The sequence below is a fragment of the Exophiala xenobiotica genome (assembly GCF_000835505.1).
Source record: "Exophiala xenobiotica strain CBS 118157 unplaced genomic scaffold supercont1.3, whole genome shotgun sequence".
Lineage (NCBI taxonomy): Eukaryota > Fungi > Ascomycota > Eurotiomycetes > Chaetothyriales > Herpotrichiellaceae > Exophiala > Exophiala xenobiotica.
Genome location: NW_013562492.1, coordinates 663,877 through 691,465, shown reverse-complemented (window position 1 = coordinate 691,465; position 27,589 = coordinate 663,877). Strand labels below are relative to the sequence as shown.

The window sequence follows — 27,589 nt, the reverse complement described above, 5'->3', positions numbered from 1 at the left end:
GGAGAACTCAAAGCGAAGGACACGTTGGAAGAGGGAACGGAGGTGAACGCGGGAATATGAGTTTTGAGAACCTCGAGCTCTCCCATGGCGTAGGTTGAGCTGGCCTGGCTAGTACTCAAGAAGTGCAACGATTCGCGGTCGATTTGTAGACCGCAGCCGAGAGTAAGGCCGAGCCAAGAACCACAGAAGCCTCAAGTGGGTGGCAGCAAAAGGGTTGATTGGCAACTGAAAGCTGCTGGAGGCGAAGCGAAGGTCGAGTGGTCTTGTTGAACCAGAAATGGGAACACCAAGCCGTTGGAGTTGCCCATCCCCGCAAATTGTCTAAACCCAACCAGGTCTGGTCTCGCTGATACTCGACCATGGGATGACAAGCTGTTGGTCAAGATAAGCGAGGTGGATGGGAGCTGACTTTCCCACCGTAATGGTTTGAAGAGGTGGTGGTCGTGCTCCAGGACTTCATGAAGACACCAAATTTCGTTTACGCCGGATTTCCAGCTCCTCCCATACAACGCACTCTCCTCTGCTCGGTCACACAACAGTGTGATCATCACCGATGTTCGTCTCGCCCTGACCCGAGCTTACCGTGTCGTAGGCAGCGTGGAAGACACGTCCAGATCTCGCGGTCGCCTTGGAAAGACGCCTGCACTAGCACTGCGGACTGCTCAGGGACGAGTCTTGAAAAGCATACCGATCTTGTGCTGGGTGTCGGTAGAGACTAGCTGCGGAGCACTAGCGACTCCAGGAACTTCCTTCGGCTTGCAGCATGCAATGTCATCTTCTTTTTGAGAGCTGGGGAGGGAGCTGGTGACGTAAATATTGGTCGTTCAATGGCCTGAAAGCAGTGCACAACAGAGAGCGTTGGATCCCATTCCTAGTACCCGTGTGAATCACTTCGGACAAATCCGACTCGATGCAGCTCTTTAGTAATGAATTGAAGGAGCACAGCGTAGCACCATTAGGGAGAACTCGTTCACTGTTGCTTGTTATCACATCAAACACCCAAAGTCCCCGCTCATACATCGCCAGGAGCCTTACCTGCTGTGAGAATGTTGGCAGAAGAAAATCCACGAGGGCGACGCGCCTTGTGTTCACGCGGCAGGTTTGCCGACGCGTCGCGTAAAGTGCTTGCATTACACCGAAAGTGCTGGTAAATTCATTGAACTACACTTTACAGACGTCAAAGTCTTACTGTGAGCAAGTGCTCTTGTTTGGCCTACCGACAAATCTAGACATACGATTGTCGGACATGGAAGACTTCGACCCTTCACCTCGAGCATCGAAGCGGCGCCGGACTGGGACTTATGCCACGCGACGCACGACCTTAGACACTCTCGATTCAATAATACCCGCAGGCCAAAGCAGCGATAAGGACACCCCGGCAGATAAAGAGTCCAAGACTGCTGGAAACGGCGTTGATCATGCTGAAGCCGGCCTCGCCGAGCAAGCCACCGATACTCCTGAAACTGGGGAGACAATATCTCGACGAAGCAGCACCCGAAGACGGAAACCAAGTGCTCGAGTGGCAGAGGCGGAGCAAGATGTTACACCTATCGCTGCGCAAAAGCTTAAAAGGAAAGATATGAATACAGGAAAGGGGGGTGCGGGACGTGGTTCTACAAAACTTGCGAGCAAAGAGGGTGCAACCCGCGAAGGACAGGATGATCAGGATGACGCTGAACCACAACCACGCTCGAGTGGGCGTACACGAAAAGTGCCTCGACGATTCTCACCTGATGTACACCCGCGAAGCCATGGTCAAGTGGGGAAGGAACCTGCGCAAAAGACGGCGGAAAAGATAAAGCTGCGTGAGCCTACAGGCGAGGACCTGGCCAGTGCTGCGCAAGCTCCTCGTCCAAAAGGTATCCTGACACCTTCCCGGCATGGTCGTGAGAAAAGCAGTGGTCCTCGGAAATCAGTCGTTTTCGATGCCAACGAGCTACAGATCGAAGAGAAGCTCGGCTTCAAAGACATTGATAATTCGAGCAACCTTAAAGATACCAAAAATTCAAGACGGGCGCCGAAGAGCGCTGTACCAAATCAAAGCGAGATCTCAACCCGCCATAAGAACGTCGCAGCTGGAGGGGAGCCTCTATTAGACGACATCGACGATGACAGTGACGAGCCCGACCTGGAAATTGCTCCCAATGTGGATGAGATCCTTTCTTTAACCACCAATACTACGACATATGTAAATGGTGACAGGCAATCACCAATCTACGAGCAGGAAGACGAGCATATTACCAAGATCAAGGTCGAAATCCTCGGCCGTATGACAAATCGAACAATCTCGCCTATATCACACCTCCGGTCTCAATACAGCACACTCCACTCCTTACTCTCCGCAACGATAGCAGCTGGCGAGTCCAACTCCCTTCTCCTCCTCGGCTCACGAGGCAGTGGCAAATCGCTGCTTATCTCTCATGCTCTGTCCGACCTAACCAGATCTTATGGCGACGACTTCCACGTTGTTCGACTGAATGGCTTCTTCCAGACGGACGACAAGGTTGCACTGCGCGAGATTTGGCGCCAATTAGGCCGCGAGATGGCCGTGTCCGAGGACGAGACCGGCGAGATATCCAGCTATGCGGACACCATGGCAAGTCTGCTCAGCCTCCTGTCTCATCCAGAGGAACTCCCCGAGCCGGACGCGAATGCGATGCTTCTCGACACCCCGGAGAACAGGGCGGCGAAAAGTGTTATATTCATCATGGACGAGTTCGATTTGTTTACCACGCATCCTCGGCAGACGTTGTTGTACAATCTCTTTGACATTGCACAGGCGAAGAAAGCGCCCATCGCGGTGATCGGCTGCTCGACGCGGATGGATGTTGTGGATTGCCTGGAGAAAAGGGTCAAAAGCCGCTTCAGCCATCGCTGGTTGCATGTGCCTTGCGCGAAGACCTTGCCTGCATTCGAAGAGACCATTGCGAGCATATTGCTCATGCCGGTTGATGTGAAGGAGGCGCTCGGTGTGGGCAAAAACGAGCTCGAGTGGAGCGAGAAGTGGAATGGAGCCGTCAAGGTACGTCTACAACTATTGTCATTCGAAGGATGATTGTACTCACTGTTGATGTCTCGCAGACTCAGTTACTCCCTTCAACAATGGTCCAAACGCTGCTGAAGAAGACCTTTTACAGCACAAAGTCTATTCCAGATGTGCTTGCGGCACTGTACAATCCCATCGCTGAGCTCTTCCTCTCCTCTGACAGCGACAACAATCAGCAAAACGCGGCGCCAGCTACTCTTCCCCTGTCTCTGTCACCGATGTCTGCTCCTTCACTCCTGAGCCTTCTCCCACAGCTGCCAACCCTTCATCTTTCGCTGCTCATAGCCGCCGCTCGTCTAGAAACGATCCACAACTTCATGGCCGTCAATGTCGCCCTTGCATACAGCCACTACGTCGAGCTGCTCACTCGTGCCAAGCTCCAACGCTCGTCGATGTCGTCGCTGACAAATGGGGGTGCTCTGATAGGCGCAGGTCTGCGCCAGTGGAGCAAGAGCACGGCGAAGGGGGCCTGGGAGGAACTTGCGCAGTGGGAAGTTATTGTACCTGCTTCTGGGGTCGGCGTGGGTGCTACAGGGAAGGTGAGCGACGAATGGCTAAGTGGCGACGGTGTAGGAACGAGAATGTTCAAAGTCGATGTGACGCTTGATGAGATGGCATGGGTTGTCAAGGAGAAGCTGGGTGGTATAGGTGCCGGGGAGCTGCTGGTAAAATGGTGCAATGATGTCTAGTGTCAGTAATAGTAGATGTTGATCATGAACATTGCTCGAAGATCTTAGTCTTTCCACCTTAAGAGACTCAGTGACCTGCTGTTGATGGAGGACACTGTACTTGATGAGCCCGTGTAGTCGTAGATGTTGATGTGCCTGTGATACTGCCTTGTGGGCTAGTGCTTTTTGTGCGTTGTCACTGGGGCGGGCGTTCAGATAGAACAGGCGTGGGCCTCGTCAGACGTGGCCACCTTCATGCACTCATATATGTGCATATTAGTTCCTTGTTTGTGGAACTGTGTCACCCATAGATGGTAAATCTAATCCAGTAGGCTTCTCAATAAGCTCCAGCGCTTGCAGTAAAGCATCAGACATAAGATACAATACCGATGCTGTCCATCCAAAGTAAGTCGATCAGGGTTATACCTATTCACTTACCGCATTGCAGGGGTTCTCTGCTGCAAATGGTCACATGCACATATGATGAAGACTTTGCCACTCGAGGATGAGCCTTGAGCAAGGAAAGTGCAAACACGACCCTGATTTGAGAATGAAGTATTCCACATGTGACACGTGCTGCAATGCGGTCTGGTGGTACAAAAAGCCGAGTGAGCATGAGAGCATGGAATTGTCTTGGACAGAGAAGTTCAAACAGTAGCAGGTTTGCGACTGATTCCAGCTTATTGGCCTCCAGGGCGTTGCGCAGCTGCTGGAAAAGGAGAAGCGCAAGAAACGGCACGAACCATGGTGCTGTTGATAAAGGAAGCTGCATGCATTAGTATGCCTTCCCCAGACCCGGTGTGACGACGCGACGCTCCTTGGTCGGCAAAGTCAACGCTTGACATTGGCGTAAATTTGTCTTCTGTCCACTTAGGATGCCCGTTTTTGTTGTAGGCCGGGCGTCGGTGTGTTTGTCCTTGGGAGCAACTTTTCAGCAGATCACAAGTTGCCTTCCTTGAAATAACAATGAGCAAAGATTGGCTGGTACGCACACCCCGGGGTCGTTTGTGTCACCAGCTCTTCCACTTTACGTGCGGAGGTATCCTCCTTCAAACCACTCCTATGCTCTTGTTTAGCGCGAATGACCTTCTGTGGACGAATGCATGCAATCCCTGATCGATGCTTCATATGCCATTCAGCGTTTTGACAAGCGCTTCCCACTAACATGGCGCAGGGAACAGAGGGTTTTGTAACGATGCCCAAACGCGGATGACCGTTAATACGAAGGGTTTAATCGTTATTGGGCCTCGTGACTGCGATGACCTGCAGGACTCATGCACGTCAGGGATGGGGTTTGCCATGGCAATCAGGTTGAAAGCGACACGTTCAAGGCCTCGATTGGTAGTGTGTGGGTTAGTTATCGTGTGATCTGCTAGAGTATCAGTCTCATCATTGATTTCACCAGTAGGAATGGGATGTTCTCATTGCAGCAGCGTCCGTTTCCGGTACCTATGTCGTACTCGAGAATACGAACTGACCCGTTGTGCCCGTTTTGCAGCAGCAAACGATAGTCTGACGCTGGTAGTGCTGAGGAGGAATTGGTCCCAGGAAAGCAGGGAGATCGGTCGCAGGTGGAAAGCCTGTCCCGAATGGCGCTTGAGAGGCGTGCTGGGAACCAAAGCCATTTAAGGTGGACTGCGATTGTGCGAGCTCCTTGGGCCTCCGAGGCCACCAGATGGGTTCTGCAAAAAGAGACTTCCGGTTGCCTTGGGGGAGGACGGACTTGACGGGCCTGTGGCCAGGATGCAGAGACGACGAGCAGCGTGCCCCAGCCGTCGGTTGCATGGACGCCTTGACACCTGACACTTGACATGCGCTTCATCGGTCGCTCCCTTCCGGTCCGAGTCCCCCGTAATCCACATCATGTCTCCCTAAGTTACCTGGTAGTTAACCCACGGTGCCCACTGCAGCACTTAGCCTCGCAACTCTATTCTGTCCACGTCTGTCCTCCTCTTCATCTCTTCCGTCCGTCGCCTCTGCTTCTTCTTCTCCTATTTCTCTCCATAATCGCCTGCTTCCCATGCTCTCCTTTACCACGACGCCGACTCCGGATCCTAGCGTCAGCTCTGGCTGTCCGATCTGGTTGTCCGATCTGTAGAGTCGGACGCCGGCAGCCTCAATGTCAATACGATTCAAGCCTGGTCCGCTTTGGCGCCGTGCCACCACGTCACAAACCCCTTCCTGATCACAAAACCATGATGAATGGTTCTTGTCGGACGCAAGAGACTCAGCATGGCCGCCTAGTCCCTCTGTCTCCCTATTCAAGTGAATCAGCTTCGTGGCCGATTGTCAATTTGACACACCCTGGCCGCGCGACCGAGACAGCGCAAAACTGACCAGAAGACTTCTTGGCATAACCCTCGCGTTTGCTTGATATAACTCGAACCGAGCCATGGAATCATTGTCTTTACGATATTGCTGATTCTCAGCTTGTTGTTGCGCAGTCCTGGGCTGGCCATCGTCTCACAAGGACGTGGTTTCTCCTGAACACGCGACGAAGAGACGCAATGGTGTCGACGCAGGTCAAGAGCGCTACAACAAGACCAGGCATTGTTTCCCAAGTTTTGAGCATGTTCATGCGATGCCACTGTTCATCTTCAGCACTGGAAGCGCTCTTCATGGAGATTTGTCCATGTGGCCGAGACGCTCATGTGACCACAGAGCCGCATGCCCACCATCGCCCCTGGCTTACTCGGCATTGTGAGCGAACCCACACTGAGTCTCTCGGCCAGCTGTGCCCGGAGGCGTCATAAGGGTTAGGGTTACTTACCTATCGACCTCCAGCAACGCTACTGCGCTGCACGCTAGGTACCGAGGGGATCTGATGAGTGCCAGGTTGAGAGCACATGCAGTCCAAAATGTCTTTCAGGACGTCTCGTTTTCACGCAACAGGGGTCTCCATGCAAAGGTCTTGTTTCATTCCGAGCCCGCGACCAATCCTGAAGACATGCTGGGTTGCTAGGTCGATTTGCGGCACTTGAATCGGTCCCATAGTCGGTCTGACTCGCCAAACTGACCCTCAGGTTCGCCGTTCTAACGGGCCGCTCATGCGTTCAGCCAGCATTGATAGGCATGAAATGCATCCATTGCAGACAGATGTGCAGCAACTGTGTAAGGGATATGCAATGAGCGGCGTCTGAAATGGGGATGGCGGCTTAGAGTTCGATTTGCTTAGCTGACGGAAAGGCCCCAGCAGCCAGCCATAAGAACCGAGCTCCCCTCGTCCAGAGTCGTGGACTCGCCTCATTCTAAATTTCCCTGTGGAAATTGGTACAAATCTACCATTGTCTTTTGAATCAACCCGATATCGATCTTCTATGGTCGGAGCAAGTGCATTGCAAAGGTTGAGCTAAAGACAACATCTGCAAGCATGGACAACTGGTTTCGACCAATGGCTACAGGTTTGTGCAACCAGATCTATGCACGACACCATCGACGCTCCCACTTGAGTCGTACAAGCTAAACATTGCTGACCATCTACCGTAGCAACTGAGAGCCCGAGACTCGGCAAGGTTCTGTTCAACCATGATGATGGTAATACCCCGGACTCTACTGCTGGTAAGACTTATGGGACCTCTTCTCCCAGATTGCTTGAACCTAACATGAGACTAGGACGTCGTATAAGACAGGTAGACAAGCCGGCTAGTCACCAGGACGAATACAACGAGAATCTGCCGACATCTTATCGGCCCCTGGTCAGCGATAAATTCATGGGAAAAGGCAAACCTCCAGCACGGCCACCTCCAGCACAGCCACCACCTAATTCCGAGGAACTTCCAAGAGGCAAACCTCCAGCAAACCCTCCAGCAAAACCTCCAGCGAAACCTCCAGCGAAACCTCCAGCAAACCCTCCAGCAAAACCTCCAGCAAAACCTCCAGCACGGCCACCACCTAAGCCCGAGGAACCTCGACCAATCCCTGGCGTCTCGTGAACGCGAGGGCGATGCCAGTTCTCAGGATGCTGCAGGATGCTGGAAGATGCGAGACTATGGACGTCTTGATCTGGCGAGGCTTACAGATCAGGGCAGCAAATTGCTATGAGATGACGGTTGGAAGCACGGACTACAACCCTACATTCTGGGAGATGGTACATTCCTTTGATCTTAGGACGAACTGTAGCTCTCTGATGATTTATCGACTCATAATCGAGAAGTTCGTCAACACTGAAGGTTCTTGATGTGCTGTGTTCGCTAATCTTGAATGGGATGACTAACACTCTCGCGTTGGGTATCAACCCCCCAGGAACAACGAACCAAGGGCCCGAGCCATCACGTCGGTAGTGATATTTCTCGTGACCATACTAGAGTCATCCCTGATTGATGAAGAGCTGTGTTCAGGAATCGGATGAGGCATCGAACCAGCGGAGGGCTCCCAGACTAGCTCTAGCTGAAGTGGCACCGTTGCCAGATGGGAGTGACACGAACCACAACCCCCGACAACTTTCTCGACCTAGGGCCAAGCGGACAGCGCTAGCTGTCTCGGAGCATGGGATTTGTGATGAGCCAAAGCCAACTTTTGGATCGATAAGTCGTGTTTCCACGCGAGGTCACCTCCATTCTCCATTGGAGAACGGATGTGCTCATCAACGCTCCATCATAGCGACAACCCCCGGCGGGAGGTTATGTCCCTGCATGTCGATTCTCAGCCTGCCTCTTGCGGTAAGCATGAGTACCACGATCGGGCCAGTGCCTAGCGTCCGTAGAGTTCGACGAGTTTGCCCGCCAATCGCCCTTGCCTTGAGGTTGAGGCTAATGCGACTGGAGGGGGATCATGGACGATTGGACGCTTTTCAGCTCTACCTTGAATGAGGGTGACTGATCGTCCACGTAGCTGGCCGGGCAGAATGGAAGACGATTTTACAGGCAGGAGACGGATGTCTGAGCCGGATTGAACAACCACAGACTGGAGACGTCTTCCTGATGACCGGGTGAGGGCGGTTGTAGCACCAAGGAGCATGTGCCACGAGGGCCAGCAACGACACCCATAATGAGCAAGCACTAGCCAGCACTGGCAAGCAAGCTCGTATGAGTCGAGAATATGCGAGCATACAAGTGGGCGCCTCGACATTGCTAGGTAGAACATCGACCCTCGACCTTTTTCTCGGAAGCTGCCCAAAGAGGATGATCCAAATGCACTCAAGAGGTATGAAGAGAGGTACGTGGCATGTCGATGGTACAGCTGGTGACGAGGAGTGATCCGTGCAGAGACATGGGTGTCAGCATGCAACTACGGTGATACGCAGCAGGTGAACTTTGACTTGGAAATTCCCATGTCTGCAGCCTGCTCGGGCTAGAGGCCCTTTCCCTGGGCCTACCAGTCTACCCGCCTACCTGACTTAGAACTACTGGTGTTGAGCGTAGTGAGCCTGTAAATCGCCGCTTGATTCTCCCCTTGACTCTCGCTGCCTCATTTTCTTCATCCGCATATTTGCAAGATCATTCTGTTTTCTTCTCACCACCCTCGCTTCAAGTTCTTTCCAGCCTCGTCACTTTCGCGGTCACTTCGGGCAATGGTTTCTTTGGCGTGCCATGTTTGGTCAAAGATTCGCTTCCGCCTTCAGCCACCTCGTATGCGTGACAGGCCGCTGTCCTCACCGTCTGTCTACCCGCCGTTGACAATTCTTGCCCAATGTCATCCAAGTTACACGACAGCAAGGCACGAGCTCCACAATACGCCCTGACGTTTCCATCCTCCCTTCCTGCCGGATGTCCCAAGCAATTCTTTCTCAAATTCATCTTCTCTTCGGTTCCAAAGATGTGCCTTGCCCCCTGCTTTACCCCTCATCCATCGTGAACTGCCACTGGCCCTCCTACTAGTGCTGCATGATGCATGCACTTCTGGTTCAATCAGCAGAGACGTCGAACAGGTCAGATAGATCACCAGCGTCCCAAGTAATGGTTGCCAAAGCTCCTGCCCTGCCATTCTCCGACGTCGATTCATCTTCTCGGGCCCAGCCAACCACTCCCTTCCACGTTGGTCCTACCAGCGTTCAAGCACGCCTCGACTACTGATCGTACAGCCGGGCCTTGGGCAGGGCCGCCAGATAATCCCCCGCAAATCAGGGAGTGAGGAAAATGTTTTCTTGATGTATGCTGTGCTTTCTCCCCGACCAACGAATCCGGAGTACAATGGAATGGCTACATGGTTACCAACCACGCTTCTGACCCCGTTCCAACGCCCATAGCATTATCTACTGACATTGTCACAACCCAAAGCTCCCCAAACGGCCATAGCCGGTGTCACTGGCTCGCTCATACGACATGGTCAGCCCGAAGGCTCCATGTCATCCAAGAGAAGTATGGGAGTCATGGAAGGTTACCATTGCTCAGATGTACTTGAGAGAGAACAAGACGTGTGCCGAAATCCGAACACATCTACTTGGGCAGAGCTTCCATTGTAGCGAGAGACAGATCAAAAATCGGCTGAGCGAATGGAAATTCGAGTGCAAGAAAACGCCATCTCAGCATTATTTGGCTATGTTGGTCGTCGCAGACGCTTATCCGGCTGACGGATATGAAATCATGTTCGATGTACCAAAGCGCCATGATCGGGAGTTCTTCAGTCTCAAAAAGATCAAGAAGGAATGCGACAGAGTCAGAAAGAAGTGCCTCAAAGAGCGGGCTCGGTTCTTGCCACCTTCCCTCGAAGAGGCCCAACGGATATTGCAGGATGCCAACATCCGCGTAACTCGGGGGACAACTGGGACACAGCCTGTCTTCCAACCTTGTGTCTGCCACGAGGGAAATGACCCTTACTGCTACTGGGGGGATTGTTCTTCTGGAACTCGTCGTTCTTCGGTTGATGGTTGGGGACTCTCATTTGACGAAAACAGCTGGGCCTGCCAGGTCCCCGAACCAATTGCCCCATCTCCCACATACTGCAGCTCTCCCAGCATCATTTCCACTCACATGTATTCTCCGTCCCGTGTTAACACTCCATGCACGGGTTTTAGCGATGACAAGCTGCATGCTTCGTCGGTGCTTTCCAATGGGACAGAGGACACGGGCAACCTGTCCGTTCATAATACTTGCGAAAATATCAGCTACACTCCACCGCTGGACGACTCTGAACCTCTTTCGGATTCTGCGGAATTTTCCTGCACTGAGCTATCAACCGACCCTGGTCAAGTTGCGCCACTTGAAAGTGTCTATCATCCTAGGCCAAGATCTCTCTATGCTGCCTTGGTTCGGAAACCAAAGCTCTCGTCGCCATCAGCGTCTGTGTGCGAGGAAGAGCCTATGCGCGATTTTGACCTCTCCCAAGTTCTTGACACGAACGATAGCGAAGAAGGAAATGGCCATGTCGACATAGGTGGGCCTTGGAGGTGGAGGAAGGACAACAAGGACTTTCACATAATGAACGCCTGCAGATGGGCCGCGCCTTACTATTGGCAATGTTCCGGAGTCAGCGCGGATCCGACCACGCTGGAACTGAACAAACGCCAGTCCATGCACATCTTGCGGCAGAGCCTCCGGGAAGACAACAATCAGCTATACCCTTGCCTCGCTTGGGTGCTCTCAGTCCTCGGATCACAGAATCGGATGGCGGAGTTGAAAGACTTTATTTCCACCAGCTGTACTATCATCGATAACGACCCTGAGATGCAAAAGAGTTATACTTTTGCGGTGCCGTTTCACTATGCTTTTGCCTTCGCTACCTACGACTATACTCAAATGGATCATTGGGGTAAGGAGCTCCCGCGCGCTTACACGGAGGTTCGAAACAGGTGGGGTGAAAGGCATCCTAATTCTCTGGTCGTCGCACATTTCTACGCATGGCATGCACTTCACTCCCGCCAATTCGACGAAGCTATAACCCTGCTGAGACGTTGTCTCCCTATATGCGAGAAGGTCATGGGTAGTCACAACCTCGTGACTATCAATTGCTTAACGATCATGTCCCGTGCCTTGGAAAAGACCCAGAATATTCGCTGGGCGATAGCGTATCTCCAGAGCGCGCTGAATCGTTTCGTTGGCGAACGACCTGATCTGGAGAAGTTGCGCCTGATATTAGTACAGAGACTTGCGATGATCCAACTACGCCATACCGACGATCTGTATAGCGCTGAACAGAACCTTCTAGAGGTGCTTTGCTGTCGTGGCTTCCTAAGTGGCCTCGACAAGAAGGAAACGTGGTCCACCATTCATCAACTTGCCGAGCTCTTTTTTACGACTGGTAGGATGGAACAAGGTTATGCACTGATAGACTACTGTACCAAGCACCTAAATTGGCAACGCGACCAAGACCACAACTGGTACCATTTTCCGGCGGAGGAGTCACCAGATCCTCCTTGGTGGTGGCCGTTAGAAATATACGAGGCTACTGGGCTGATGACTTTTCATTTGTTTGATTGAAATCTATCACATCATGGGTCAACAGCATACCAAAAAACGTTACTTTCGGGTTGAATAGGTTGGGTCTTTGGGCGTCGGAGCAAAATGGTTAAAGATACATGGGCTGTTGCCCCTGCTGTTCTTTCGGTCTGAATTTGGAGGGCGCCGTAGATAAAACATGCGATAGTGCAGGGCTATGCCGAGAGAAAGCTCACACCCTGGTAAACAAATAGACTTGGGCTATGACCAGTTTCAATCAGAGTGAAAGCTGGAGATGATATGTGATTCAGACCGTCCTGGCTATTTCCTTCGTCTGCCAAATAATTTCGGCTTCCCGCCCACAAAGAAGAACGATAAAATCGCCGTGACGCCTGAAATACATGCGACAACAATATTCATGTTCCCGTACCCTATTGCGTCCTTCAGTCCACCGCTCAGAATCGGGCCTATGGTCAAACCAGCGCTGAAAACCAGCGAGTTGAACCCATATAACTGGGCGTAGGGGCCATTCTGGCCGAACAAGCCTGGATTGGCCTTGTCGTACTTTTGCACCACGTCGCTTGCCTCGACAATGCTGGGTGATCCGATAACAGCGAGCCCTATGCCGTTGAGGGCAAGTAAGCCACAGAATAGAATGATGTTCGATTTCACATTGGGCGTGATTTGTGCCGGTGGAAGGCGAAGTAGGACTAGCGTTGGGACGAGGAATCCAAACCCCAGTACCGAGGCAGGCTTCGTGCCGTATCTGTCGACGCACCACCCCGCGATCGGGCCAAGGAGGAGGAATGGGACGTCCAGCGCGATGAAAAGCAGGCCGGCCTGTAAAGAGTCAAAATTGAACAGGTCTTGTGCTTCCGTCGGGACCGTGGCGTCGAAGGTAGCTAGGAGGGCTGCCTGGACGAATGCGAGCAGGAGCGCGACGAGAAGTCGTGGATCGGAGAGACAGTACAGGATCGGCAGCATGCGGATCAGTCTGTTTTGGCCGTCGGGAATGGCGTAGTGCTGATTCACTTTCTTCGGCAACAGGTGGTCCTGTTCGCTGCCGGCTCTGGGACTCTCGGAATCTGAATTTGTCGAATTCACGTCTTCGTCGCCTTCGGCTTCGACGCTCGTGTTCTTGGATATCTGGAAGGATTTGTCATGCTGTGCGGCGACTTTCCTCTCAATCACCAGGAGTCGCAGGATGAAGTCAAGGCCAAGCAGGGCAGCTCCAAGGCCGAAGACCCCGGCGTAACCAGTCTTGCGGTACAAGACGCCTCCTAAAACCGGGGCCGCGAGTTCGCCAACAGATATGAATGAGAATATCTGGGCAGTCAGCCGAAAGGGCTTGGAAATGGAAGAGAGACTCACTGTTCCGATGACCTTTCCTAGGTTCTCAGGGCCAACGGTGTCAAGGACCATTGCCAGACCAACTGTCCAGACGACTGCAGCACTTGTACCTTGTAAAAGTCTGGCAATGACAAGCATGGGAATGTTTTTGCCGAAAGCGAGCATGAAAGTGGCAGCCAGGAGGGCGGCGAGGCCACATAAGAATGGTAGTTGGCGAGCATTTGTTCTGTCTGCGATGACGCCAATTGGTATTGAAAACTAAAATCCGTCAAGAGGATATCCAATTGTAAATCGGCTGCCACGGTGTGACCAGGAACCACGGTAGACTCACAATAATACTAGCACCTGCATACGCAGCCAGGAGACCAGAGACATATGATTGGATTTTCCCGTGAGGGATATGGACACGCTCTTTCAGCATGAACGGAAGTACAGGGACGACCAAGCCATAGAGAAAGAGGTCGGTGAACATGCCGACAGCCACGGTAGTGATGATGAAAGGAGTGGACGCACGCCATCGTAGGCCTTTGGGTACTGCTCTTTTGGAGAATATGATGTTCCGCATATACCGTGAGATGAGCGGAGCGGTACAGATATTCTTGCGACTACCGTGAGTAAGAATGATAAATTTCTAACATTGAAAGCCATCCAGACTGGAAGTGTCGGATGGAGTATGGTGTTGAACCCAAGTCGTACCTTCATGTTCACATGTGCAATGTCATATAGTGACGTCACAATCTCAAGCAGATTTTCACCGACATCGTCAAGATCCAAAATGCCTTTGCCTGGCAAAGGGGCCCTCCATCTCAGTTGATGGCATATAGAATTGACGGCATGTCGTGGCGTTACTTCAAGACGACCGATAAATGGCATCCGCCATCTTTGTGACCTGAACCATCTCACTAACATCGTGAATCCGGACGATTTCGGCGCCACCTTCAACGCTCGCGGTCACTGCAGCAGCTGTGCCGTAGCTCCGTTGCGATGCTTCTTGGACGCCGGTGATCTTGCCCACGAACCCCTTCCGGCTTGGTCCCACGAGCCAAGGGAAGTTTTTCAGGCTGACCGCATTTCCAGTGTCTTCCCGAAGCTCCTGTAATCGGCGAAGGAGTTCCAGGTTTTGCGGTTGATTCTTCGCGAAGCCCAACCCAGGGTCGAGTATGATGTGCCACGGTAAGATTCCCGCAACTGTGGCAGCCTTGACGCGCTCGCTGAGCTCCTTTGCTACACCTTTGACAACACCCTCGGGATAATCGGTGAGCTTGGTCATAGTGTGCGGATTGCCTCGCATGTGCATTAAAATGATGGTCTTCCCAAGTTCTGCCACCGTTGGAAGCATTCGGTGGTCCATAACACCCGCAGAAACATCGTTTATGATGTCCGCTCCTGCGAGAATGGCTTGACGAGCCACTCCAGAGTGGAAAGTGTCAATACTCAGGGCGACATTTTCAGCTTCTTCCATTCCTCTGATAGCTTGGACAATGGGGAGCACTCGGCTGAGCTCGTCTTCACAACTGAGAAGGTCTGCATTTGGGCGTGTGCTTTGCCCTCCAATGTCAATTATATCGACTCCAGCGGCAATGAAAGCTCTGACGGTTGCTTTGATCGTCTCCAAGTCCTTAGCACTGTGCACTCCCCCGTCTGAGAAAGAGTCAGGCGTGAGGTTAAGGATAGCCATGACGTGGGTCTTGCGGCTTCGGTCGTGAGGCCGGATCAGGGGCAGCCGGGAGTTGAGGACAGTCACAGGTGACATGGTGCTATCTTTTTCTGCAAGTGCATTCAAATGCTGATGCATCGTACGAGAGGTACTGGTAGGAGAAAAGCTTGCTGGAAGATGGTCATTTGGAAGAATGCTGGGGAGGTTAGTCTGGGATAATGTTCGCATGTGCGCACAGCAAAAGGAAGAATATAAGACTCACTCGGCAAGAGGCCGGAGCACAAATTCTCTTTCCAGCATCAATTTATGAGGCACCTCCAGACGAGGATGCTTGATGTGTTGCTGATTGTAGAGGATGATATCAAGATCAATTGTTCTCGGCCCTTTGTTGATGATTCTCTTCCGGCCAAGGTCATTCTCAATGCTCTGCAGCACATCCAGTAAGGGCAGAGGTTCAAGTGACGTCTCGACCTGGCAAACACCGTTCAAGAACGCATCCTGGTCATCATAGTACATAGGCCTGGTCTCATATAAGGAGCTAACTTTGATAACGTTAAGACCATGCGTCTTCATTCTGGTCAGAGCAGCCTCGATATTTGCAACACGATCACCCATGTTGCTCCCAAACGCTATCACTGCCTCGCCGAGTGATTTTGCAGGCGTGGTTGAACCATTCATTTTTGGCATTGAGAATCGTCGCCTGAATTGACTCACAGGAGAGTGAGGTTCGGCGCGAAGAATTTGTGATTTGCGAGCTAAATCCGTGTAGCAATTTCTCCGTAGAGTCGAGGCGCTCAGCCACCTTACGGGCAAGTCATGGTATGATCGAACGCGTGCCCATGAAAAAGAGGCAGCTGGACTTTGATGCGTCGAATGGAGCGCGGTCGATATGCAAGGAACTGGTCCTTTGGCGCGGCACGTGCTGCTGACGAGAGCCGTGCCGTTCATCAAGGAGCTGAGCTTATTTCAGGAACTGGATAGACCTGTTTAGCAATGGCTTGACCATTGACAGTTATTCAAAGGTCAATTAGCACTAATATCGACACCCAGGACGACACGGAACACTGGGTCCCAGACAGAATTTTTAGCGTTGTCAGGCTTGGACGATCCCAAAAGGGTATCGTTGCCGAACACTGGCATACAGCACTTGAGCAGCCCTACCGTGGCCTACAGTACCCTACGTACCTGAATTAACACGATACGTGGTGAGTACGGTGCGGACCTAGACTGAGCAGTTACTTCATGAACCTGAGTGAACCTTTGTGCAATGACCGTATATCGTGAAAGTATGTGTGGTGATCATCCAACGACCATATCATTGACACTCACATTGAACCAGTCGCATTCAGTTGCCTTCTCCTTCCCTTAAATATTGCCAACCCGGCGTCTTCGTTTCTTTCGGTAAATCCTCCTGCTGTCACACTCCGTCAAGGGTGTGGCCTTATGGTTATATCTCTCCTGCTCGGGGGGCTTGCTCGGCATTCGCAGTGCAAAGGCTTCCCTGCTGGCGATGGGCAAGCACTGCTTGGGATGCCGAATGAGTGGGAATAATTTCGTCCTTCTCGATCAAACGCCCAAATGCGTCCAGGAAGGCAGATGGTAAATCAGCAGCAGCAGCTTCAATTGAATAATTTGAGAACTGCCCAATGTGAGAAACTCATGGAAGAAAAATTGTTGCTACAGTATGACTGTCTGGCGATGACATTCCACTCGAGAACTCCAGCTGCACGGTGATTGCAGGGAATAAACTGTTCATGAGTCCGTTCCAAGCACATGAGGACGGTCCTCGTGCGAGATCTCGACCTGGATTCAGTGCAAATCAACGCAACCCCGGAAAAGCCAACATTTCGAAGGATTATTACCAAGCAGTTGGAGCGCGCAACCACAAGAGCAATCATCAATAGTTCGCCTTTACTTTTTGCTCGGCCCATCAGAAGTCTCTTTGTAAGCTCTCTACCTGTGACAGTTGGACTGAGGCAGTGGTCCACCTTCGCGTTGAAAAGCGCAATGCCGGGTCTTCCATACACGCGTAACCGGATTCGCATGTTGGCAACCCCAGATCCGCCAATCTGGGGCTGAATGGCATTGGACCATGTCGTCCATGTTTACCGGAGGCTCAGCCGGTCTCGGGGTGAATCAGTGTCTGACGAGTTGGTTGGCGGACAGTTCTGCAGTTTTCAGCGAGAAAACATGAGAAAGCCCTCTCGTCAGCCAGAATATTTTCTTCACTTTTGCCTCGGTACTTTGCTCGACTCTGCACACCACCTCTGCCCCAGCCGCTCCTTGTCTCTCTGCGGTCAGTCTCGCTGATTACTTTTTGCTGCTTCTCCCCTTCTCTTCTGCTCTTTGTTCTCTCTCCCATCTTCTTACACCTGTGTCTTCTTCTAACGGCTGCTTACTCTTTTGAGTCCTGCTCCAGCGACCCATCAACCACGAATATTTGCCTACTAACCGCGGCACGAACATCTATCCCTCGATCGATCAAATCCCAAAGGACTACCCAAGATGTCGTCTCCTCAGAAGCTCAGAACCACGGCCACCGATCTACTTAAGATCAAACACCCAGTCCTGCTTGCGGGCATGAATGTGGCCGCTGGTCCTAAGTTGGCCGCCGCAGTTACCAATGCTGGAGGTCTTGGTGTGATTGGCGGTGTAAGACGAGACGAAAAGAAGGATTTCGGATAATACTAATATGAGAAACAGGTCGGATATACTCCAGACATGCTGCGGGAACAAGTTGCTGAGTTGAAGGGATACCTGAATGACAAGAACGCTCCTTTTGGTGTCGACCTGCTCCTCCCTCAGGTTGGCGGCAGCGCAAGGAAGACAAAGTGAGAATAGAACCCTACAAGCGTCAAGGTGGCGACTGACTAGTGGCAAGTTACGACTATACCAAGGGCAAGCTGAATGAACTGATTGATATCATTATCGACTCTGGGGCGAAGCTCTTCGGTAAGCCGCCGTCGAACGAACTCCTCTCCGTGCTTAATACTCACCAACAAACTCTCTAGTCTCTGCCGTCGGTGTGCCTCCCAAAGAAGTCGTTGACAAACTGCACAGAAATGGAATACTATACATGGTGTGTTATGACTCGACCTGCATTTCTGATAGCAACTCGACGTGCTGACCTTCTCGGCTGTAGAACATGATCGGCCATGTCAAGCACGTGAAGAAGTGCCTCGACCTTGGAGCTGACCTCATATGCGCTCAGGGCGGCGAAGGTGGTGGCCATACTGTACGTATCACAGATTCCTCCAACATCGAAGTTTGATGCTAACAACGATGCAGGGCGACATCCCCACAAGCATCCTCATTCCCGCCGTCGCCAAAATCTGTGCAGAAGCACCACCATCCAAATTCACCGGCAAACCAGTCCAATTGGTCGCTGCTGGCGGTATGTTCAACGGCCAATCCCTCGCCAGCGCCTTGATGCTCGGTGCCTCCGCCGTGTGGGTCGGCACTCGTTTCGTCCTCTCTGAAGAGGCCGGTGCCCCCAAGGCTCACCAGGAAGCTGTCCGGACAGCAGGATTCGACGACAACGTCCGTACTATCATCTTTACTGGACGACCCCTGCGTGTCCGCAGCAACGACTACATCCGCAATTGGGAGGAGAACAGGCAGGCAGAGATCAAGACCCTGACTAATAAGGGCGTCATTCCAGTGCGTATTCCCTGAGAAACCATGATGAACCACCTGATTGACAATGTATAGGTCGAGCACGACTTTGAAGAGAAGGGCGACGACCTGACAGATGAGGACATGGAAAATGCCCGCCCCTTCCTGATGGGCAAGGCGGCTGCCGTGGTTAATGAGAGGAAATCCGCTCGCGAGATTGTGGATGAGTTCGTTAACGATGCCGTCAAGTGCTTGCAGACCGGCAACTCCCTCATTGTTTCGCAGAGTAGGCTATAGTCATGTCATTTGGCGAGCGGCAATAGCGGTGTGCATGTTAGCTATATAGCTGGGTGCAATTGAGATGGACTGCGATACTTGAGCCTACAAATTCGTTCTGGTGCTGCTTCGGCAATTCCGCTGGCTAGCAGCTCTGCTCTCTTCTTCGCGCCATCATGCGCTATTCGTCGCCTGAGTTACTCGGCGCCTACTTCTGCTCTACTCCCGAGAGCTATTGATCGATCAGTAAAACATATCTCCTCGTGACACCGGCGAGCAGATTGTGAGACTCATATTGCAGAAGCAGCTTTCCTGTTACGATTGATCTTTTCTAGCTTCTGTCGGATCCAAGTTTTTGCCGTCGGAGATCTTCAAAGATGCCTTTTCTGCATCACTTCAACGCAGCTTGACGTTTTGAACAAGCAATTATCCAGTATGTGAATCCCTTTCCAACGTACAATGATCTCTCCCTTCGGTCTCCAACATCCGCGGTCCTCGTGGACAACGTGACACCGCCACACACAGTGAGTTTCAGGCTAGGGTGGTTCGCAGCAAGTTCATGCCTGCCAACTTTAATCTTGTGCTTGACGTCTTCTGTACGACTTTCAAACATATTCAGCCTTGACGTTGCCGTACTCTACTCCCTTGTACCACAACGAGTATTGGGTATGAGCGGAGAAGAATTTGACCTTGATTTGGAATGAAAGGACGTAGTAATCCAGTCCGTCCATGCCTTTGTCGATCGGAATGATGGATCTGGCGATGGGAGACAGGTTGGCTTCAAGGAGTACCAGCTTTTTCATCGCTGTGAACGGTCAGCGCAGGTTCAGAAACATTCAAACACCGAAACTTGCCGCTGTTGGAGTACAAGGGTGGCTCGTCCTCACTGGAAGGGGCGAAGGAAAACAGCTCTGTCGAATGGTAGCTGAGCGGTCCGCTCGAGACACGCTTTGTCGTGTAATAATTCAAGGTAAGCGGCATATCTTGATCGATTTCATCTCCCTGTAATTGTGGTCAGAGATGAACTATCCAACCGGAAACAAGCTGACCTGTTTGACAAACCAGTCCATGATAGTGATATGATATCGACCACTGTATTCATCGAAATGCCTATCTACAGTCAGTTCTCATTCAGCCGAAGGCCTCTAATACGCACTTTCTTGAGGTATCATGCAAGTGAGCATTGAAAGGACGGCGGACGCGGATTCCATAGGCTTTCCGAGCTACACGCAGCGCAAGCTGGATTCGGCACGTGTCTGGGGCATCTTCATTGAGAGCTCGCTTCAAGGCACCACGAACAACAGCAGTCCATCCGTGAGCAGGTTGCAAGACTTCCACGTTTCCCACCACTCTTTGGATATTCTTCCGCAGATAGGGTGACTGTCCGAAGCCTCCAACAAGGATCACCGCCTTGGCTTGCTTTGTATGTTTGAGCTGGTTCTTGACAAGCATGGTAATGGTGCTCATGACAGGCTCGAACAAGGCTTGCATCTTTTCGTTGGTGATAGTCAACTTGCCGCGTTTGACACCTCTTGCGGGATCGTCGGCTAGGCCTGTGACACGAATGATGACATTCCCATCGCCAGTGAACTTGCGTTTGGCATTGTTTTCGAAATCCTTGAGAGCTTCTTCCAAGGTATCGTCACCATAGCCTTCGCTATCACCGAATTCATTTTCGAGATATTGTCGAAAAATACGATTCAAGAAGGTACTGCCACATGCTTCTCCAGAACCAGCTACAGCTTCTCGGATCTGGACTTTCGGATCGAGACTGACGACAGAATAAGATATGAGATCAACCGTGCCGCCTCCCGCATCGCAAAGCACGAAGGTATCACCGGGTTTGAGATTGTGTGGATCAAGGGCATCAAGTGCATGCACAACAGCTGCTTCCGGCTCCGAGATGACTCGAATATCCTCCCCCATGCCAGCGGTCTTAGCGCATTGCTGAGTTCGCGCTTTAGCGGCATCGTCCCAGATGGCAGGCACAGTGATGATGTAGCGAATCGGCGTGGTATCAACCACTCCATCTCCTAATCTCAATCTCAGGATTTTTGAAGTATGTTTGCGTAGACATTGGAGATAGTCGGTTGTCAGCACGACGGCCTCTCGGGAGCTGTCATAAGATGGCGGAAGAGCTTTTGGATCAGGATAATTCAAGGTCAGATAGGAGATCACGTCCGATTCCTGGTTTGGATCAAGCCCGAGCTTGAACCATTGGTGCCGGCTCGCGTCGTCTGCGATTCCGAAGCCCCATTTGCGATTGCGGCCATGACCTGCAAGTTCTGTAGGAACTTTGTCACTTGTTGCGCCTTCAAGTGAACCCTCAGTATCTGGCCATTGGATGATAGTGGTCTGAATGTCTGGCTGAGCATCTGTTAGCTGCGTTCAAAACTTAAAGCCAGGTCTGAGGAAGTACTCTAGCAGTCTGAGCCCACGCGACTCCCGAAAAAGTAGTGCCATAGTCGACAGCGACAACAATTGAGCGATTCATCGTTCCACACGGCTGCGGCGAAGGTTTCAAAGTCATCCTGAACGGTCAGTCCACCTGGCAAGATGAGCTCTGTTGCCGATCAGAATAGGGGAGGTTGAGGTTGAGAGTCTGAGAGTGATGAAGACGATGGAATGATATGAGCCGGCCAACAAAGAGGGAGTCAAGTTAAGGTGAAGCACCAGGTGAAGTGAAGTACAAATCATTTCGGGCGCGTGCAGTAGACCCTCTTTGTTAGATTGCTGTGACTGCCTCACATTCGCTTCAAATTTCTCGCCAAGTGAGGTTTGAGTGACAAACAGCTGCCTTATAAAACGATGTTTTCTTGCACTTCGGCTTCAAACATTTGCTCTTTTCATAACCATGTCGATTTTATTCGACTACGTGGCCCAAGTTGTCGGATATCTTGTGGGGCAGCCAGAGATGGCAGATCAAGAGGAGCTTCCGCAATTTCCCAGACAATCAAGCCGAAGTCGCCCTCCAGCCACCGGCAGCAGACATCTCGGGCGCCGTGATTCAATCTCGGCTCGACATGAAAGATTCGGCACGCTGGGAGGCTCTGCATTCAGCAACACAAGAAACAAGTCGCGCAAGATGACGGGGACATTCATGGATTGGAAAAATCAGAGACTTACCCAAACCACGACCCCAGATCGACGCGGCCAGATGTCTCGAACGAACCTAGCACCACCATCCCAGTAAGACCGGCTTCAAAGCAGCCTGGAAGAAAACATCCCAAAGGAAGTCGTCCGGAGCAGGGGGAAGGAGAGCCAGCCTCCGATGACTTGCTTGAAGGTATGACGGATGTCGAGAACCTGGTTGTCCCAGCTATTCTGCTGCAAAACCTTCAGGCCTTTTACGAAGAGGAACTCCGCCGGGTGAAGAAAACCAATTTGGAGCAGCACACGCGCATCATGCAACAGAATGTGATGATCACAAAGCTGCAGTATTCAATCGAAGAATCTGAGACATGGTGGAATCATGAATACCACAAAAAAGATACAAGCCTGCAGAACACACAGGCAGATCTCACCAAGGCTTATGACAAGGTACACGCTCTTGAAGTTAGCCTGGATGACTGCAAAAAGCGTATCTTCGCCCTGCAACCATTCGAGGGACCGGCAGATGGCGAGCTTTCGACCTCATTCAAAGGACTGCTCAGCTCCATAGAAGACTGGCTCGATATGAATTTTGGTGATGTTCAGAGTGCGATACCCAGATTGAGTGTGTCTGTCGACGAACGCAGCACTGCTCTGTGTCTTCGCCACTTCTTCGAAGACAACGAGCTGGTTGCTATTCGGCGATTTCCTAATGTCAGCCACTCGATGCTCGGTTCATTCATTCTGCGATCTTTGGCAAACTTCGTTTTCCAGGACAGGATTCTAATACCTGGCTTGGATCCGGACCGTCAGCGCCTACTGTCCGATCTGACTAAGGCGATGAACCGACTGCAACCAGCCAAAGGTACGAATCGTCCGGTTGACCCAGAGATTTTGCTGACTGGAGTGTAGACGAGGAGGTATGTCAAGCATGGAGGGTTGACATGTACCGTGCGCTGGAAAGCCTCGGCAACGTGCGAGCAAGTCGCGAAGATTATCTTCATAAGTTTTCCATCGCGCTTCTCGACACCATGGCGATTCTAAACCGGGACACTGCTGGAAGTAGGGCAGTCCGAGAAGCGTGTATTGATTTCGTCACCGATGCGGCGCTGCTAGCAGACAAGATCCGGCTTTGCACCAACGAATATGAGACAGTGTTTCCATTCTCGTACAATGAGGCGCTAGAACAACGAGTCATGTATGAGCGGAACCTCGAGGAGTACGACATCATCGATGGCGCCACAGGTACGAAGCTCAGACAGGCCAGCACGCCTATCGCAGCATCGGATGGCAGAGTTGGAGAGATGGTTTGCGTTGTATATCCAGCATTTGTTCGCAAGGCATCCGACAGTAAGGCCAGAGCCCAGCTCTGCAAGGCCACAATCGTCGTCGCCTTCGACCGCGCTGTTCCCCGAGGTGGGAAGCGCAAAGACTGTGGCTGAAGGTCAAAGGGAATCAAGCTACGGCTGAGTACCTCAGTCCGGACGGGAATCGATGACAGAGAGCGGCAGCAGGGTGCAACGCTCGGATCATTCAGGGAGAGTCGCCACGACTTGATGAGCTGAGCATTGGGCACTGATGTATCATGGACTCACACTGAACCGAGTTTGTTAGATGGAAGGGTCGATGAAACATGCTCGAAAGGAAATCGAGACCAAGATCTACACGCTAGTACTACCTGGTACCTAGGCGTCCGAGTAAATTCATCAAGTCAGACAACCACCGAAAGCGTTCCCAGAACCACTTTTAGCACATTTTAGGCGTCGGATGTCATGCTACTAATCTCCCATGCTCAGTCAGACATCCATGTAGTCTTGGCAGATACCTAACCTTTTCGGGCCACCAGACATCGCCGCAATGTGTGGCCATCTTTTCGATTTTACAAGAGCCTGATTTCTAATAGAACTCGCACTTCGACATCGCAACAACTCAGATTCCACCATGTCTAAAACCGCAAGGTAGGTCCCCGGCGCACCCACGCTTATCGCGGTCTCATATGGTGTTCAATCTTTCGCTAACCACTTTTCTTGATGCACAGCCGACCCGACTGGGCCGACGATGTCTCCGAGTCAGAACAGATTGACCCATCCGCACTCCCTCCACCAGTCACCACAGTGAACAAAGATGGCACGAAGACGACTGTTTCATACCGTCTCGACGACCAAGGTCGCAAAATCAAAGTAACCCGCAAAACCCGCACGACAGTCCACAAAGAGCGAGTGAACCCGGTCGTCGCAGAGCGCAGAGAATGGTCAAAATTCGGTCTGGAGAAGGGTAAGCCGAAAGGCCCGCAGCCAGACACAACTTCCGTCGGCGAGAACATTGTTTTCCGGCCGAGCAGAGACTGGAAGAACGTGCAGGCCGAAGAGGCCAAAGCCGGCGGTGGCAAGGCCGAAGAGAAGAGTTTGAAGGAACAACTCAGAGACAAGAAGGTGAAGTGCCGTATCTGTCAAGGCGAGCATTTCACAGCAAGATGTCCCTTCAAGGACACCATGGCACCCGCGGACGATGGCGCAACGCCCGTTGCGAATCCTATGGAGGACGACGAGGACGGAGCTGGCAAGGCAGCTGGTGGCCTTGGCGTGGGAGGTAGCAGCTACGTGCCGCCTCACATGAGAAAAGGCGCGCAGGGCGCAGGCGAGAGAATGGGCGGCAAGTTCGAGAGAGACGATCTGGCCACGCTGCGTGTTACGAATGTAAGGAATCTTCCCACCCTTGCAACTTCCCACAGGCATGCTAACGAATGTATCTCTAGGTCTCTGAAATGGCTGAGGAGCAGGAACTCCGCGACCTCTTCGAGCGATTCGGCCGCGTCACGCGTGTGTTCCTTGCGAAGGACAGAGATACGGGTCGGGCGAAGGGCTTTGCATTTATTTCATTCGTTGATCGATCAGACGCTGCAAGAGCATGCGAGAAGATGGATGGCTTCGGTTATAGACATCTGATCTTGAGGGTTGAATTTGCGAAGAAGCCAACTTAGAGGATGCATGTCATGAGAAAGAGCTCAACGGGCCACTCTACGGAGTCGGGCTCCTGCGGTTTAGGATGATGATCAATTGCAATTGTATGAATCAAAAGAAAAGTGATGTGTGGCTCGAATAAGTTTTAGGGCATTCAACAAGACATGAATCGTGCTATCAGGGGATTAGAACATATTTGAACCCAACAACTTTATGTCCTGTGGTCTCCATTTAGACAGTAGTGTCAAGAAAAGCAATTTCTAGCTTTGAGCTCTCGCATAGAGAGGAAAGCAGTCTCATAGACATCTGATGTCTGAAGACTCATCTCGCCAGGTATGGTCGATTAAACAAGTTCGAGGGCACCGTAAATGTTCTCATAAATGTTGGACCTCCCAATAGGCTCTGCTCTGGAGGTTTTCCTTCCCGACCATTACGGCTGGCTGGAAAGGCAGCGTAAACTACAACCAGAGGCGGCTAAAACCTCGTGCTCAGTATGTTATCGAACTTGATAAGCAATATTCAGGTTGAATTGCTCGGATCCCAATCTAGCAGGCCAAAGAGGATAGTCAATTATCTGGTTGAGGTAGGCAGAAGCCCAGGAAGCCACGTAACGCCAGATGTTGGGAACGGCCCAGAACCTCTGTCGGTCGTGACCAGGTATCTGAACAATCGACAGGCAGACGTTGCCTGTTGATGAGATCACTCCGACATTTCAGAGACATCACGAACATGCTTGCATGGACACGTCAGCATTTCGTGGCGTTTACTGTCTCATCAAGGCTTTCTGAGCAGGCGGAGAAGGTTGACAGGTAAGGCCTGGAGCGGAGCCGCGGAGTAGGGGGTCTGAGTCGTGATGGTCGTGCTATCGATGTCTATTGATTTGGTTGCCGCCGGTTGAGATCGAAATGGCCGGATGTGGGAATACTTTCCCAGGGCTGTTGGTGCCCGATGAGCCGGCCAAGAGTGGTGATTTCAGGCAACTGTTGGAACCATACATTTTGCAAAGGTTTGCATTGCTCCATAGACCTGCACCGGGGAAGTACAAGCCGTCGGGATTGGTTACTCGAGTCCAGAAGCGGTTGGAACGATAGAACTGGCACAGCATGGCAACACACCCGCTCTCGCTCAGCATGTTTCCTTTCAGATCGTGATGCTAGTCATGATGTAGGGCGAATTCCAGTGCCGGCGTCTGGAAAAATTCCAAATTAAGACGACTGCGAGGGTGTCCGGGGCATCCGCCGGACAAAGAAACGGTGATCGGAGCCACAATGCTGCACCCTCTGGACTGTCGACAAGATCCTCAGCGGAACCACGACAACTGCCATGAAGGTCGCACCGATGGCGAAACCCAGGACGAACGGGTGGTCCAAGCTGAGCAATAGGCAGTCGCCGTACGACCTGTCAAAGTCGCTGGATTTGTCAAGCCAACAGAACATTCGAGTCGGGTCCCTTGCCTGTCGAAATCAGGTTCCTCGGACGAGGTTGGAGAAAGCTTTCCATGATGATTGTTTCGTTGATACGGTGCTTGTGCCGTTTTCAGGCCACCGGAGCTTTTCTCCACTGGCATGTAAAGTAGCCGCTAATGTCTGTCGTGAGGCGTATGACCCTGATCCATGGCATCTCTTGCGGCTTCCAGTACCGAGACGAATGGTAAAGGAGGCAAATGCTGTAGACCCGACGTTTAAGCGTTCCGATTTGCCTGATCAAAGGGGCCATGGCTGTTCAGAGGGTGGCTTACTGCCAGGGAAACCCGCGGAGTGTCGGGAGGTAGCAAGAGGCAGTGTTCTGTCCCCAGGCGAGAGAGAGCGCCTAGTACCTTTCAAAACACGTAGCAATAGATCGTATAATGGACGCAGTGCGGAAAGGTGGCCATTGAAACCAACGTGCACAGGGATGTCCACAGGTTAGGTCCCGCTGACTTGTCCTGACCCCAGCAGGGGCGGAGGGCAAAGTCTTGCTTCGGCTGACAGCTGAGGCTTAGGGATCAAGCTCAGTGAAGATGGATCTCGAGGTTGGGTGAAGGACCTGGCAGTGGTGGCAGCGGCGGCGGCGGCGGCGATGTTGAATTGGCCGGCATGGGGGAAGGACGAAGTCGTCAATGATCTCTTGAGTTAGTGCACGGAGCAGTTGCCGTGATGGCGCTGCCAGTTTTCAAACTCTCCCTCCACACAAACTTCTCATCCCATCCCATCAATTTCTCTCAACACCATCATCCTTCCATCTTCTACCCACTAACTGGTGTGCTGTCGGTAATATTGCTGGGCCACACGGCCCCGCCACGATATCCAGCTAGTTTCGAGCCCCATCGGCTGCGCATGACATACTTGCATGTGCCAGGAGACTGCGGCCCGCATTCTGCTCTGGATACAGTCTCCCCGTAGCCAATCGTTGTCCCAACCAGTCTCCATTGTGTTCCTTTTCTTTTCTTTCCGCCCGGGGGCCTTCAGTCTCGGTCTGGAGGACCAGCAGTCACCGTTAGGATGTGAGTGGAATGGTTGGATGCTCCAGTGTTCAAAGCCGGCTGAGCCCTGGTACTCGTTCCAAACCAATGGTCTACCATACAACAAAGCAGTGCTTTTTGCTGCTCAATACACCAGCCCCCAAGTCAAGTGTCC

The 27,589-nt window shown here is 52.0% G+C and overlaps 9 protein-coding genes across 9 annotated transcripts; 6 read left to right on the top strand and 3 right to left on the bottom strand.

The window, feature by feature from the left end:
* Positions 1 to 1,176: 1,176 nt before the first annotated feature.
* On the top strand, positions 1,177 to 3,741 carry PV05_04440 (uncharacterized protein). The gene is made up of 2 exons (XM_013460840.1): positions 1,177 to 3,022; positions 3,082 to 3,741. The coding sequence occupies exons 1-2, from the start codon at positions 1,247 to 1,249 to the stop codon at positions 3,733 to 3,735; spliced, it is 2,430 nt and encodes an 809-aa protein (XP_013316294.1). The 5' UTR covers positions 1,177 to 1,246; the 3' UTR covers positions 3,736 to 3,741.
* A 1,931-nt stretch (positions 3,742 to 5,672) lies between these two features.
* PV05_04439 (uncharacterized protein) lies at positions 5,673 to 8,095 on the top strand. The gene is made up of 3 exons (XM_013460839.1): positions 5,673 to 7,115; positions 7,201 to 7,272; positions 7,327 to 8,095. The coding sequence occupies exons 1-3, from the start codon at positions 7,085 to 7,087 to the stop codon at positions 7,644 to 7,646; spliced, it is 423 nt and encodes a 140-aa protein (XP_013316293.1). The 5' UTR covers positions 5,673 to 7,084; the 3' UTR covers positions 7,647 to 8,095.
* Positions 8,096 to 9,408: 1,313 nt separating this feature from the next.
* PV05_04438 (uncharacterized protein) lies at positions 9,409 to 12,303 on the top strand. The gene has a single exon (XM_013460838.1). It carries the CDS (start codon positions 9,975 to 9,977, stop codon positions 12,066 to 12,068), a length of 2,094 nt encoding a protein of 697 aa, XP_013316292.1. The 5' UTR covers positions 9,409 to 9,974; the 3' UTR covers positions 12,069 to 12,303.
* Positions 12,304 to 12,347: 44 nt separating this feature from the next.
* PV05_04437 (uncharacterized protein) lies at positions 12,348 to 13,941 on the bottom strand (the record flags this gene model as incomplete). The annotated part of the gene is made up of 3 exons (XM_013460837.1): positions 12,348 to 13,352; positions 13,398 to 13,634; positions 13,708 to 13,941. The coding sequence occupies 3 exons, from the start codon at positions 13,939 to 13,941 to the stop codon at positions 12,348 to 12,350; spliced, it is 1,476 nt and encodes a 491-aa protein (XP_013316291.1).
* A 285-nt stretch (positions 13,942 to 14,226) lies between these two features.
* PV05_04436 (dihydropteroate synthase) lies at positions 14,227 to 15,981 on the bottom strand (the record flags this gene model as incomplete). Its single annotated transcript, XM_013460836.1, has 2 exons — positions 14,227 to 15,229; positions 15,296 to 15,981. The coding sequence occupies 2 exons, from the start codon at positions 15,979 to 15,981 to the stop codon at positions 14,227 to 14,229; spliced, it is 1,689 nt and encodes a 562-aa protein (XP_013316290.1).
* A 1,290-nt stretch (positions 15,982 to 17,271) lies between these two features.
* Positions 17,272 to 19,092, top strand: PV05_04435 (uncharacterized protein). The gene is made up of 7 exons (XM_013460835.1): positions 17,272 to 17,685; positions 17,737 to 17,864; positions 17,915 to 17,985; positions 18,045 to 18,112; positions 18,176 to 18,268; positions 18,322 to 18,693; positions 18,745 to 19,092. The coding sequence occupies exons 1-7, from the start codon at positions 17,539 to 17,541 to the stop codon at positions 18,943 to 18,945; spliced, it is 1,080 nt and encodes a 359-aa protein (XP_013316289.1). The 5' UTR covers positions 17,272 to 17,538; the 3' UTR covers positions 18,946 to 19,092.
* Positions 19,093 to 19,174: 82 nt separating this feature from the next.
* PV05_04434 (uncharacterized protein) lies at positions 19,175 to 21,454 on the bottom strand (the record flags this gene model as incomplete). Its single annotated transcript, XM_013460834.1, has 5 exons — positions 19,175 to 19,729; positions 19,779 to 19,926; positions 19,974 to 20,034; positions 20,081 to 21,291; positions 21,344 to 21,454. 5 exons carry the CDS (start codon positions 21,452 to 21,454, stop codon positions 19,530 to 19,532), a joined length of 1,731 nt encoding a protein of 576 aa, XP_013316288.1. The 3' UTR covers positions 19,175 to 19,529.
* Positions 21,455 to 21,778: 324 nt separating this feature from the next.
* On the top strand, positions 21,779 to 23,456 carry PV05_04433 (uncharacterized protein; the record flags this gene model as incomplete). The annotated part of the gene is made up of 3 exons (XM_013460833.1): positions 21,779 to 22,113; positions 22,161 to 22,879; positions 22,927 to 23,456. The coding sequence occupies 3 exons, from the start codon at positions 21,779 to 21,781 to the stop codon at positions 23,454 to 23,456; spliced, it is 1,584 nt and encodes a 527-aa protein (XP_013316287.1).
* A 456-nt stretch (positions 23,457 to 23,912) lies between these two features.
* On the top strand, positions 23,913 to 25,183 carry PV05_04432 (eukaryotic translation initiation factor 3 subunit G). Its single transcript, XM_013460832.1, has 3 exons — positions 23,913 to 23,972; positions 24,053 to 24,710; positions 24,770 to 25,183. Exons 1-3 carry the CDS (start codon positions 23,956 to 23,958, stop codon positions 24,992 to 24,994), a joined length of 900 nt encoding a protein of 299 aa, XP_013316286.1. The 5' UTR covers positions 23,913 to 23,955; the 3' UTR covers positions 24,995 to 25,183.
* The last annotated feature ends 2,406 nt before the right edge of the window (positions 25,184 to 27,589 follow it).

What these genes read in the sequence shown, in the direction of transcription:
- PV05_04432 (XM_013460832.1), top strand. An exon ending in CCACGCTGCGTGTTACGAAT is followed by an intron (nt 24,711 to 24,769) that starts GTAAGGAATCTT and finishes ATGTATCTCTAG; the next exon opens with GTCTCTGAAATGGCTGAGGA.
- PV05_04438 (XM_013460838.1), top strand. Translation starts at nt 9,975, where the DNA reads ATGGTCAGCCCGAAGGCTCCATGTCATCCAAGAGAAGTATGGGAGTCA.
- PV05_04440 (XM_013460840.1), top strand. Translation starts at nt 1,247, where the DNA reads ATGGAAGACTTCGACCCTTCACCTCGAGCATCGAAGCGGCGCCGGACT. An exon ending in AGTGGAATGGAGCCGTCAAG is followed by an intron (nt 3,023 to 3,081) that starts GTACGTCTACAA and finishes GATGTCTCGCAG; the next exon opens with ACTCAGTTACTCCCTTCAAC.
- PV05_04435 (XM_013460835.1), top strand. Translation starts at nt 17,539, where the DNA reads ATGTCGTCTCCTCAGAAGCTCAGAACCACGGCCACCGATCTACTTAAG. An exon ending in GGCAGCGCAAGGAAGACAAA is followed by an intron (nt 17,865 to 17,914) that starts GTGAGAATAGAA and finishes ACTAGTGGCAAG; the next exon opens with TTACGACTATACCAAGGGCA. An exon ending in GAAATGGAATACTATACATG is followed by an intron (nt 18,113 to 18,175) that starts GTGTGTTATGAC and finishes TCTCGGCTGTAG; the next exon opens with AACATGATCGGCCATGTCAA.
- PV05_04439 (XM_013460839.1), top strand. Translation starts at nt 7,085, where the DNA reads ATGGACAACTGGTTTCGACCAATGGCTACAG. An exon ending in GTTTCGACCAATGGCTACAG is followed by an intron (nt 7,116 to 7,200) that starts GTTTGTGCAACC and finishes CATCTACCGTAG; the next exon opens with CAACTGAGAGCCCGAGACTC. An exon ending in TACCCCGGACTCTACTGCTG is followed by an intron (nt 7,273 to 7,326) that starts GTAAGACTTATG and finishes ACATGAGACTAG; the next exon opens with GACGTCGTATAAGACAGGTA.